This window comes from Mesoplodon densirostris, chromosome 20, assembly GCF_025265405.1.
Source record: "Mesoplodon densirostris isolate mMesDen1 chromosome 20, mMesDen1 primary haplotype, whole genome shotgun sequence".
Lineage (NCBI taxonomy): Eukaryota > Metazoa > Chordata > Mammalia > Artiodactyla > Ziphiidae > Mesoplodon > Mesoplodon densirostris.
The window spans coordinates 23,428,920-23,442,637 of record NC_082680.1 but is presented as its reverse complement, the minus strand read 5'-3'; the positions used below and the strand labels follow the sequence as shown (position 1 = coordinate 23,442,637).

Sequence of the window (13,718 nt, the reverse complement as noted above, 5' to 3'; positions counted from 1 at the left end):
TTCAATTTACATCACAGTATCTAAAAATTTGGCTGAATGTATATACAGTACATGATTTGGGATTTCTTTGTCTTATTTTGAGTTATACTTTTTTTTTAATTGTAAAGAAACGTATAACATTAAGTTTGCATCAATCATTTTTTTTTTTTTTTTTTTTTTTTTTGCTGTACGCGGGCCTCTCACTGCTGTGGCCTCTCCCGTTGCGGAGCACAGGCTCCGGACACACAGGCTCCGCGGCCATGGCTCGCGGGCCCAGCCGCTCCACGGCATGTGGGATCTTCCGGGATCGGGGCACGAACCCGTGTCCCCTGCATCGGCAGGCGGACTCTCAACCACTGCGCCACCAGGGAAGCCCTGCATCAATCATTTTTTACGTGTACTGTTCATTAATATGAAGTATATCCTTGATTTGTTTTTAAGCAACGTATTTTTTTTTTTTTTTTTTTTTTTTTTTTTTGCGGTATGCGGGCCTCTCACTGTTGTGGCCTCCCCCGTTGCAGAGCACAGGCTCCGGACGCGCAGGCTCAGCGGCCATGGCTCACGGGCCCAGCCGCTCCGTGGCATATGGGATCCTCCCAGACCGGGGCACGAACCCGTATCCCCTGCATCGGCAGGCGGACTCTCAACCACTTGCGCCACCAGGGAGGCCCTAAGCAACGTATTTTTGTGGCTAAGTTTTATATTCTCTAACTTTGCTTTTCAATAGTCTACTGACCCTAAAAGTATTTGCTGGAGGTGAATATTAACTAGTCATTTAAAAATATATTTAGAAACCTGACTGAAGAATGTGATTTGAAACAAATGCCTCTTGTTGGTCATTTGTCCAGGCAGCCAGCACGTATGGGCTGAGTGCCTCTAAGGGCTGTCTTCGTGCTCGGCCAGACGGGTAGGGTGAGGAGCAGAAGCGGGCAGGGTCCCCTCCATCTAGAGATTAACATCTCCTGGGAGAGATGGATTGTAATTGTCCAGTCCCCAGATGGATACAACTTTGCAGTTATGATAGAACCATGATGGAGGAATATTGGGACTGAGAGCTCACATGATAGACAATTTAACTTGGTCAGGAAGGCAGGTGTAGCTCTCTGAAGAATGAATGGGCTTTAACCCTTAAAAGAGGGGAGGAAAGAGTGTCCAGACAGAGGGAACAGCCTGTGCCAAGGGGAGAGCATGGCGAATACTCAGGACAGGAGGAAAGCTGGTGAGGCCAGAGTGGGGAGTGCTGAGTGAGGTAGGCAGGGGAGGGACGTCAGGGCTGCGTGGGCCATGTAGGCTGTGTTATGCTCTATTGGGATTAGAGATGTTAAGTTTTTTAGAGGTTTTTAAATATCAGGTATCTCTCATGACTAATAAAAAATTTATTAGTGTACCTGATGAAAAAATTTGTGTGTGAGTGTGTGTGTGTGTGTGTGTGTGTGTGTGTGTGTGTGTGTGTGTGTACGTACCTAGAAGGAGATTTATTACAAGGAACTGGCTCATACATTTACAGAGATAAAAATTTTTACTTGAAGGATTTTTGTCTTTTCTGTCGCAGGTGGTTGGGATCCACATGCAGGGAATTGGATGTGATGAAATGCTGCAGGGTTTTGCGGTCGCAGTCAAAATGGGAGCAACAAAATCTGACTTTGATAACACTGTTGCCATTCATCCTACCTCTTCAGAAGAACTGGTCACACTTCGCTGAGAACCCAGAGACTCGTGTGGCTGGCAGCTGGACCAGTAGACCTTCAGAAAGGAATCAAATCATCACGTTTATTTACCATTCCCATTGTATGTATTTCTTTATTGTAATCAGGATCTTCCAGTAGTGGGAATTTTCAGTAAACTTATTTATGTAATTAGAAATCTGTTTTGTTATCCAGGATTGATTTTCATCTGATTACATCTCTCAATAATTACTATTTGTTTTATTAATAGCTCTGTGCTAGCTGTTTTTTGTTTTGTTTTTGTTCTAGCCTCATCCTAAGTATAAAACCATATGAAGTAAGGTGAAATTAATGTACTTGAATGAATATCACTTGCTAATTTTTATAGAGGAAGAGGACAGCTGCTCTTCACATTTAAATAATGCAAGTACAGTGTCTTTTTTTTTTTTTTTTTTGAAGCCAGTACTGCGCTCTGCATATTACAAAGCTGCTTCAAGGATGTGAGTTTTCTCTAAAAGCATGTAACTTGAGAGGCCTGCCTCCTGTATTTTATTCTTTCTTTTGTTCTAAATGATTAAAAATGGTTTGTGTTACTTTTATGAGATGAAGTTCATCAAATTTGGGAAAGATTTGAGGAGGCTGGTTGCACAAGTGAGAGGGACATTTTGGAAGTGATCCGTGTTTTCAGATGTACTTCAAAAGTCCTTTCCTCTGCTAAGAGTTCATAGTTCGGTGAATGATTTCAGTTTTTGTATGTATTCTTGTCATTTTATTTTTTGAAAACTATTTCCAAAAATCTGAAAATAAAATCACAGTCTTCTTATAAAATTTGTTATGAGTTTATGGGTAACAGTTCGTTTTCTAAGAATATTTCACATTGAAGGGTCAGATGCCAATAGTGAGCTACCCTAAGTCGGCTTAAGACCTTAAGGGGGAGAAAAGAGATTTCGCTTTAATAAATAAAGACCAGAGGTATAAAAGAAACATTCAACAAATTTAATGGTTGAGTTGGAAGCACAGTCTAGAAATCATATAGGTTTTTATTTTTATTTTTATTTATTTATTTATTGTGGTACGCGGGCCTCTCACTGTTATGGCCTCTCCCATTGCAGAGCACAGGCTCTGGACACGCAGGCTCAGCGGCCATGGCTCACGGGCCCAGCCGCTCCGCGGCATGTGGGATCCTCCTGGACTGGGGCACGATCCTGTGTCCCCTGCATCGGCAGGCGGACTCTCAACCACTGTGCCACCAGGGAAGCCCAAGTTTTTAGCATTTTATTTCCATTAGCCTTTACCAGCTACGTAAGCTGGTTAAATTTTTCCATGGCTTTCAGTAGTGACAATGCTACTGACCTCTGTCATTAAGCTTTTACTGAATGTCTTTCTGGTTAGCCATGGCTAGGCTGCTGCACTGACAAATTAAGTAAGTCCAATCTCAAAGAAAGAAAAATACCACTGGTAACCAGCTAATGTAAATGTTGCAGCAAGCAAACAGGGTCTAAAAACCTGGACGTAGACTGACATGACACTGCCCCCTCTCCTCCACCAGCCTAAAAGGTAGTGGACCATGGTCCTGAGCTCCGCTGACCTGGTGGGTTTCTCACTCTGCATAGGGCCCAAGCTTTGGGTGTGATTCCAGAAGGAAAAAGGAGAGGCCCCAGCGGTCACGTGTACCCTCACACCATGTGGTTTTTTTTTTTTTTTTAAGTAATTTTATTTTATTTTATTTATTTACTTATTTTTGGGTGCATTGGGTCTTCGTTGCAGGGCACGGGCTGTCTCTAGTTGCGGTGAGCGGGGGCTGCTCTTCATTGCAGTGCACGGGCTTCTCACTGCGGTGACTTCTCTTGTTGTGGAGCACGGACTCCAGGCACGTGGGCTTCAGTAGTTGTGGCTCGCGGGCTCTAGAGTGCAGACTCAGTAGTTGTGGCGCATGAGCTTAGTTGCTCCGTGGCATGTGGGATCTGCCCGGACCAGGGCTCGAACCCATGTCCCCTGCATTAGCAGGCAGACTCTTAACCACTATGCCACCAGGGAAGTCCACACCATGTGTTTTTTATCTCAGGAACCCTCTGCACTGCTTTTTTTCTGGTTCTGGAGTAAACCAACCTGGAAGTAACCTTTTCCAAGGGTCGGTCTTCGTTCTCATCAGTTCTCGGCTCAGTCCAGCCTGCGAGCTGATCTGACCCTTTGCCGCCTCCATTCCACAAGGCACTGGGGAAGGTACAGGTACACAAGGCAGCACCTTGTAGGTGCTCAGTAGATGTTTATCGAAGGAAAGACATGGTACTTTCTTTCTTTGAATAACCATATAATCTAGAATAGGAGAAAAAATTCTACACAACTAACTGCAGTTCAAAGCAGTGCGTTAAGCACAGGGTGACCGTATGATTTATTGACTAGGATGGGACACTTTGGGGACTGAGGGGGGCACCGTTAATTAATTGGGACAGTAGACACAGATTTGTACTGTTGCAGGAAAATGGGACAGTGCCACCCTAGGGAGGTGTTGAAGAGCTGGAAGTATACAAGTTCAGAGAAGGCAGAAAGTACCATTTTGCTGGAAGAACTGAAGAAGGCTATGAGAAGGAAAGAGGTCAGGTAGGATCTGGAATGTGGGGGTTGTGCAGGAGGTCAGAACGTGGGGCAGGCACAGTGGGGCAGACGTGGGCCACGTATCTGTGGGGAATGATAGAGCTCAACTTGGTTGGAGCACAAGAGTATGTGATAGCCTTGAATGGAATGTTCTTCCCCACTTGTGAACCTCATGGTCTGGTTATATATTGCCACATAACAAACTACCTGGAAACTTAGTAGCTTAAAATAGCAATCATCATATCTCATGGTTTTGTGGATCAGGAATTAGAGCAGGATTGAGCTTGCAAGGATGACTCTTCTGTTGATGTTGATAAAAATCACTTGGTGGTAGCCACCTGGAAGATGGGCTGGTCTAGAGAGTCTAAAACAGTCACTCACGTGTCAGGCACTTGGGCAAGGATGACTGACTGGAAGGCTGGCCTCAGCTGGCACTGTCAACCAGAGTTGCCCACGTGTGGCCTCTCCAGCATGGTCGTCTCCGAGTTAATGGACTTACATGGAAGTCAGGGCTCCCAGAGATTGTTCCATGCTTCCTAGGCAGCCACTGCAAGCTTTATGACCTAACCTTGGAAGTTCTAGAATGTCACTAATGCTAAGTGTTATCAATTAAGCAAGTCACAAAGGATTTAAGAGGGAGTGAATCAGACTTCAGCTCTCAGTGGGAAGAGTGGTCAATTTGTGGTCATCTTTAATCACACACACCAACAGCAATCTACTCAATTTACAGGGCTTGACTAAAACCACCTTTGTGAAGACTTTTCTTTTGTGGTCTTATGCATGTATTATGTGTTCCCATAACGCCTTGTCACATAGGAGGTCTACACTCTGTGTTCACCTTATGTATGTCACTTTCTACTTAGTGTCAATCATTTCTATATTCTCTATTTCAGTTTCATAATATTCCTGGTATATCATACAGTAACTTTGGCTGCAAGAGGACAAAGGTGTGTTATTGTGTGATTTTTGACACTAGGATCTATAGTGAAAAATAAAGAGCCAACATTTTAATCCTTAACCTTTTTGAAAAACGGGTAGGCAGGATTTTCAGGTCTTCAACAAACTTTGCATGAATCTTTCCGTGAATCTGACCTCCTGGATATAAACGAAGAGCTGTAAGAGGTGGATATAGAAGATTTCCATTGTGCCCTACTCTAAGAAATGCTCTTTTATTGCCATTACCATTGATATAATAATTTAGCATGTTGATTCATGAATAAAGACCACAGCCAACATTTTAAAGGTAAGAATAATTGTATACAGTCATTTCTGGGTTTTATATAGTATATTTTAAGTGCTATTTAATGTGTTAGGAGTGGTTTCAAAAAATAAAAAGTGGTGGATGGTAGAGCTGGGGTTAAATCCAGATTTTCCATAAAATTTTTATGCAAACAATTCCCCTTTAAAGTTCTTTCTCCCTAAGTTGTGTAAGTGGACATTTGTCCTTTTTGCCTGTTCAACCTCAAGACTCCATCAGTTTGGGGAATGCCAACCTTGTGAGCCTTGGAGACAAAGCCCAACTCCCCACATAGAACCCAAAAATGCTAGGTGCGTGACTTCTCAGGCTCCCTTGCAGCTAGGGAGTTGGCATATGACATAGGCTTGGCCAATCAGATGCACCCACTCCTGACTATTCAGAAACCAGTGATGCAAAGAAACAGGTACAGGAGAATCCATTCTAGTGGCAAGTGATGGCAGTTGTGCCAGTAATATCGAGGGGCAGCCTGGCAGCAGTCCCAGTGCCTGCCGTGTTGGTTTCTAGCTACAGTGATTAGAACGCCATGACAGCAATGCTGACCTCACTGGCCCATTTCAGAGTCATGGTTTTGGCCACGGTGGCTCTGGCTGCCTAACGTCTGAACCAGGGTCACCAGCCCTCCCAAAACTCTGTGAGGTACTGTACATAGTATACCATTCCTTCGACTTAAGTTAGCCCATGTCAATTTCCAGTGGTTCTCTAAGAACTGTGACTGATACAGTTTTATTTTCTTAAATTACAAGAAAGCTTATCCATCTATTACAGCACTTGTGTATTGCCCTTAAGTATTTGTCCATGTACCTATCCTTTGCTCCTTTCAAAGCCAGGGAGCACGCCCTACACACCTTTGCGCTGTGTGTTCCTCCTGTTCACTGCAGTGCCCAGTACGGTTGAGTTGAATGACTGGGAGTAGTGGAAGATGACACTAGAAAATTAGGTTGTGGTGTTTGGAGAGGACCTTGATAAATGGATGAAAAGATTAGCAATAAGGAATCATTGAAGACTGTGAAAGAAGGAAATGCCATCAAAGTGGGGTTGGAAGATGAAGGTGGAAATAGCAAAAAAGTAGAGACGTGGGTGGGGATGAGCCGTGAGGCTGAGACTGTCTTTGTGTGAGTTCATAAAGGGCCTGGACTAGGGTGGCGGCAGTGGGAATGGAAAGGAACACTAGCAAGAAAATTTGCAATAGAAGAATCTGCAGCATTTGTGAACTGATTTGAGTTTGGGGCTTGAGGGAAAGGGAGGAGTCAAAACTAGCCCTGACCTTTCCAGCATGAGAACTGGGAGAAAGATGATACCATTAACAGAAAGACCATTAATAAAATACCAAGACAGACAGAAACTGGTTGAAAGGGAGCAAATGCTAAGACATGTTGAGTTTGTGGTCTCAGTAAGGATCTGGAAATAAAAAAGCTGGAATTTAGGAGAAAAGTCAGGACTAGGGAGACAGATTTGTGAATTACACGCCTGGAGGTCATAGTTAAAGCCACGAGTATGTCCATGACCCTTAAGACAAGGAGGCCAGAGCATCAGTAATGCCCACATTTAAGGGATGGATAAAGGGCGAAGGCCTCGGAGGAAAGGGACTGAATAGAAGTAAGGTCATGGGGAAGGAGCTCCAGGAAGAGAGAGAAAAGGGTCTTAGGCCACTGAGCCTAAAGGCAGAAGAAAGTTCACAGCAGTGTCAGTGTTCTTCAGCCAAGGACCACAGGAATCTCTATCTTTGAACAAGGTGGGTTATTACTTGGTGGTGGTGAGCAGTGACGTAGAGGGTTATGGGGCGTGTTAGTAAGAGTTCTTTCTGACAGAACCTATTATAGGATATGGGCTTTCACTGGGTATCTTTGGGGAGGGTCTCAGGAAGCAGAGGTTGGCTGTAGACTGATAGCAGAAAGCAGGGGGCAATTCTATGGGTATTGCAGTGGAGCGGCAGCTCCCCTAACCCCCATTACTAATAATTGGTAAAGAAACAGCATTAACTCATTCAGTAAGAGAGGGGATGTTTGGTATTTTGTGCTGCACAGTGACCTTGTCTAAATCTATGAGATTTTTGTCCAACAGGAGAACGATATGTTTCAGCTGTGAGCCTCAGATCCATTCTCAGATATCAGGGCTGTTCTTTTCTTTCCCAGGAGGTTATTGGGGACTTTTGAGATTCCAATTTTAGTAGATTTGTAGGGAGAAAGAGCAAAGTAAAAGTGGCTAAAAGGAGATTCCATGGTTGAGAAAGCAGCAACTTCAAACTACTCACTCATTCAGAAGAATTCATTTTCTGCCTATTAAGGCCCATCTCTGAAGATGAGAAGATTGCTAGGGAGCAGCAGAAACTATTTGAAGATGAAAAAAAATCTGCATATTTTTCCTGAGGGGATGGAGGGGAATTGATGCTGACACAAGAGATGATAATGGAAGGAATAGACTCATTCACAACAAACACTGAACATTTTTTAATGCCTCTTTGTTTTTTTTGGCCGCACCATGCCGGCTTGTGGGATCCTAGTTCCCTGACCAGGGATCAAACCTGGGCCCTCGGCACAGTGGAAGCACGGAGTCCCAACAACTGGACCGCCAGGGAATCCTCTTTTAATGCTTTTTAAGATGGCCTTTTTTTTTTTCATTTTGTGTGGGCAAAAAGATCTGTTTGCTTCAAGATTAGGGATTATGATGTGTTTATCCTTTATTAATGCCATGCCAACCTCCGAGATAGATCCGTGGTTCCTCAGAGAGACAACCCCAAACTTGAACACTGGCCCCAATCTACGTTTCCAGCCTTATGCCGCATCTCAGACTCCACATTCCAGCCAGACTGGCAGGACAGCTCTTCCATCCTAGCCAACACCTTCTGTCCGGTAAAGATAGTGTCTTCGCCATTTCCAGCACCATCTCCTCTCATGGCCTCTTCTGGGTCTCTGCCTGTGCTATCCTGCACTTCCCTTCCGTAGCGCTCACTCCTCTCCCCCGGCCAAAGCACATTCTCTGACCTCTTGCCAAAGCACTTTTTTTTTTTTTGGCCTGGCCTCGGCTTGTGGGATCTTAGTTCCCCGACCAGGAATTGAACCCGGGCCCCAGTAGTGAAAGCGCTGGTCCTAACCACTGGACCACCAGGGAATTCCACAAAGCATTTTTTTTTTTTTTTTTTTGTGGTACGCGGGCCTCTCACCGCTGCGGCCTCTCCCGTTGCGGGGCACAGGCTCCGGATGCGCAGGCTCAGCGGCCATGGCTCACGGGCCCAGCCGCTCCGCGGCATGTGGGATCTTCCCGGACTGGGGCACGAACCCGTGTCCCCTGCATCGGTAGGCGGGCTCTCAACCACTGCGCCACCAGGGAAGCCCCCACAAAGCATTTTGATTATACCTTCTAGAGGACTTTTCACAGCCTGACTTGCACTCAAGATCTTTTTTTTTTTTTTTTTTTTTTTTTTTTTTTTTGCGGTATGCGGGCCTCTCACTGTTGTGGCCTCCCCCGTTGCGGAGCACAGGCTCCGGACGCGCAGGCTCAGCGGCCATGGCTCACGGGCCCAGCCGCTCCGCGGCATATGGGATCCTCCCAGACCGGGGCACGAACCCGTATCCCCTGCATCGGCAGGCGGACTCTCAACCACTTGCGCCACCAGGGAGGCCCTGCACTCAAGATCTTTGTTAAACTCTTCGAAGACAGAAAGCATGTTTTCTTTCACTCTAGTATTTGTTTATTCCTCCTCACACTCAAACATCACAGATGATAAACGTTTATTTGTGGAATCAAAGTACACCGGGGACAAGTGAATCAAATTATCCCAAAACATTAAACTTCTCCCTGTAGATAAAGTTAACACTTTTTGACAGGTCTATCTATCATCTAGCTATCTAGAGATTTCTCCAGTATATTGGTATCCAGTATATAGTATATACTATACATAGAAATAGAGATGTATCTATATAGAGCTCTCTCTCTTTCTGTATATATATCCTATAAATTAATGAGAAGCTGTTCATTTAAAGTAGGCAAAAGAAATGATCAGACCATTCACATAAATGAAAACTGAATGGCTGGTATATGAGAAAATGTTCAACTTCACTAGCAATCAGGCAAATAAAAATGGGTATAAAGAGATGCCCATTAGTTTTAGAAAATATGTCTGATGATATATTCTTCTACATACATGGGGGCAGACTGTGGTGATTATCTGCTCAGTAATTACTCCTCTTCTTATTTCTGTTGGCAAAACCTCAATTTTGTCCTAAATTTCACTTTGCTTATTCATGCACTCAAAAAAGGCTACTCCCTTCCCACCCACAGAAAAATGAATCATGTTTGCCTGAGGTTGTCAGTGGTTTCTTTCCCTTTAATAGTGATTGGTTTAGGCAAAGGCATGAATCAATAACTTCATCCCGGCCAAGAGCTACCCAGGAGGAAGTCTGTTTGTGTGTCGAGGTAGGGGATCAGAGCTCTGGTAGAGGTTTTCTTTATCCATTAAAAGTGATACAGGGGGGCTTCCCTCGTGGCGCAGTGGTTGAGAGTCCGCCTGCCGATGCAGGGGACACAGGTTCGTGCCCCGGTCTGGGAAGATCCCACATGCCGCGGAGCAGCTGGGCCTGTGAGCCATGGCTGCTGAGCCTGTGCTCTGCAACGGGAGAGGCCACAACAGTGAGAGGCCTGCGTACCGCAAAAAAAAAAAAAAGACTTTCTGTTTGAATTTATTCAGATGAACCCAATATCAATATCCCAGGGTTTTGGATTAATAATTTGAAAAACAGGAATATCTGGTTTTAGAATTTGTAATAATTAGTATTTTGAAAGCTCAATCTGCTTTAAAGATTATTGCTATGCCTAGATATTTTTTAAATAGTAGCTGGGGTTTTTTGTTTTTGTTTTCCCTCTTCTAAAATTTCCCCCCTCTTTCCCTCTTCGTTTTAATTGTCTCTTTACTCATTGTCTTCATGGAGGAATATGTCAGGGCAGAGAGCAGAAAGAACTTTGATTTTCAAAAGCTTAACTCCTTGGGGAATTGAAGACACCCTTTATCTCCTTTCTTGATATACATTTTTTTCTGAATAATATCTCTTCCTTTCCTTTGAAAACTCAGATACAAACTCATCAGCATAAAATGTTGCTGATTTTTTTTTCCAATTTGACTAATGAAAATGGCATCTCATTATGATTTTGCTTTGCATTGCTAGGACTCCTCGTGAGAGTGGATATCTTTTCATATCTTTGTTGTGATGGGTTCCTGATCTTCAGATGTCAGACAGGATCAGAATGGAAAGTAAGAACAAGGTGAATATAGAAACATGAAATTTGCTAGGCCAGTACTACGCTAGACAAAGGAACTTTCAAGAAATTGTACTCAGCCTGGAGACGGAGGGTAGTAGTCTCCTCTAATTCAAACAGTTGTTGTAAAAGTTGCACAGCCTGAGAAGCAGAATGGAATCTAAGTGCCTAGAGCACTTTCTGGCATATACTGGAGGCTTAATTACTGACTGGGGAACGGGGAGAAGACTGAGGTTGAAGCTGTATAGTAGGTCGTTAACAGGGTCTGGAGCCTGGGTGCCTGGGTTTGAACCTGTATGATACTGTTTATTTGCTGGGTGACTTTGGGATAATCTCTTGCTGCCTTCATTTCTTCATATATAAAATAGGGATAGTTCAAGTATTTACTTCACTGGGTTCTTGTGAGGATTACATGAATTAATGAACAGAAAGGAGTTAGTAGAATAACTAGTGCATAAACTCAGTTACCCATGGCTGTTCTTTTTTATGTGTCAGACCAGTGAAAACTTCATACCTAATGCCTCGTTTGAACATGTCTTTCAAGGGTGAGTGGGGTTATAATAGAGACAAGGGAAAGGGGATGTCTGAGTTAAGGCAACAATAGGACAGATGCAACATTTTAAAGATATTGCTGTGCTTCTTCTATGTGCCAGGCCCCAGAGAAGACAGAAGCTTTGGGTCAGGAAAGAAGCAGAGAATTTTGCAGTCAAACCAAAAGCTCGAGTAGAAGGGTGGGAGGAAAGGGGAGGAGGCACAAAGGTGTTTTGAAGCCAACGTGCTCTGTGCCCTTGGCCTTTGGTCTCTGGCTCTGTCTTAGGCCACTTGCTGGCAAGGACGCCCATCAGAGGTGGGGCGAGAGCCCTACTGTGATAGGGAAAGGGAAGAGGACGAGCTTTAAATAGACCCAATCTTTAAATTGCTTTTTAGTTTGTTTAATAAATTTATTTATTTATTTTTGGCTGTGTTGGGTCTTCGTTGCTGTGCACGGGCTTTCTCTAGTTGCGGCGAGCGGGGGCTACTCTTTGTTGCGGTGTGCGGGCTTCTCATTGCGGTGGCTTCTCTTGTTGCGGAGCACGGGCTCTAGGCACACGGGCTTCAGTAGTTGTGGTACACAGGCTTAGTTGCTTTGTGGCATGTGGGGTCTTCCTGGACCAGGGCTCGAACTCGTGTCCCCTGCATTGGCAGGAGGATTCTTAGCTACTGAGCCACCAGGAAAGTCCCTCAATTGTTGTTTTAAAAGCGTACATCTTCTTTGTTGTCAGGCAGACCTGGGTTTTTCCTAAGTATAGCCCTATCCATTCCCCAAATTGCTAACTATCAGGAGGGAAAGCTGGCGAAGGAACACATAGGGTGAGAGTTGTGATAGGGAAACAGCAGGAGCTGTGGAGCAAACCAAGGGCATGCATGACCCAGACCCAGAGGTCCCAGGAGGCATCCAGATAGAAATATTTGAGGACGTTGCTCCCTTCTCTCTCTTCATTATGAATTTCTCTTTCCTTATTGGATCAGAACCGTCAACATACACAGTTTTGTAATCAGCTACCACTGAATCCAAATCCTTCCTTGACCTTGTATCTCTCGTTACTGCTTCATCACTTTGCGTCTATCTCTAGCAAAATCCTTAAAAGAGTTGTCTAGGCATTCTGTCAGTTCTCAGGCATTCATCCCCACCACATTATGGAAACTGCCCTTGTGAATGTCACCAATGACTATATGATACGAAACCTAATGGTTCATTCTCGAGTTTCATCTAGCATGACCTCCCACTAGTATTTGACATTTGGTCAACATTTCCTTCTTGAAATATTTCTTCACTTGTCTTCTGGGACACCCTACCCTCTCTTTCTTGGTTCTCTTTCTCTTCACTGCCCCCTTCTCATCATCCTTGGTGGTCTTCCTTCGTGAGTCCTAGCGCTCAATCCTTGGCCTTCTTTTCTTCTCTGTCTTCATTCACTTCCTAGATGAGCTGATCCAGTTCCATGGCTTTAAGTACCGTCTCTAGAGTAACTCCTATAGCCAACTGCCTACCCAACAGCTCCATCTAGGTATCTAATAGGCATTGTCAACTTAATGTGGTCAAATGAACTCACTTCCTCCTCCAAACTTGCTTCTTTCCCGGTGCTCCCCATCTCAGTACGTGGATCACCACTCACTCAGTTACTCAAAATAAAGATTTGTAGTCATCCTTGACTTCATTCTTTAAGTGAAAGTTTTTTTGATGGCTTATAATGAAGGCGCTGCCAGGCAAGGGGTTATTGGGACAACTCACTTTCATACCATGGGACCCTAGTTGAGAAAAGGATGGTGTTAAAGTAGAGAGAGACTAGCTATAGATGTTGTGTGGGGAGATCAGGTGACTACTTAGGAAGAGTTTTGATGAAGTCAGTAGGACATAGGTTGGTACTTAGCTTTATGGGAGGAAGAGCTAAAAAGTTTCAGTGCATTCACACTCTATCAGGCTAGGGATGAACTCAGCGGCTTTCAGCCATAAAGTTTATTTCTCATTCATGCTACATGTCTATTGTGGATGGGCCATAGCTCTGTTCCATGTCATCTTCACTCCAGGATTGGGTTGACAAAGTGCCCCAATCTGGAATATGGCAAGGGAAAAGCAAGACAGTGAATCACAAGCTAGCTCTTAAATTAAAGCTTCTCCTTAGGTGTTACACATGTCACAGTCCATTAGCCAAAGCAAGTCACATGCCACTCCTATGTTTAACAGGGCGGACAGTATAATCTTCCTTCAGGAAGAAGAGGTGAATAATTATGAACAATTATACAACCTACCACAGAGGCCATTGGATTTGGCAATTGGGAAATCATCGGTGACCTTTGGAAAGAATTTAACTGGAGACTTGGGTTCTAATAATAAGAATAACTATACTTTAGTGATGACTTGCTATAGTCCACATACTGTGGTGAGCTCTTTACATTTATTATCTCATTTAATCCTTGTTACGGGCTGCATCTTG

General features: G+C 44.1%; 1 protein-coding gene across 1 annotated transcript in view; it reads left to right on the top strand.

Moving 5' to 3' along the window:
- The window catches only part of GSR (glutathione-disulfide reductase), a 43,441-nt gene extending 40,965 nt beyond the window's left edge, over positions 1-2,476 (top strand). Inside the window, exon 13 of the mRNA XM_060086098.1 lies at positions 1,532-2,476. Coding sequence (XP_059942081.1) covers positions 1,532-1,681 — 150 coding nt within the window. The 3' untranslated portion in view covers positions 1,682-2,476. The remainder of the gene's footprint in view (positions 1-1,531) is intronic.
- Positions 2,477-13,718: the final 11,242 nt, after the last annotated feature.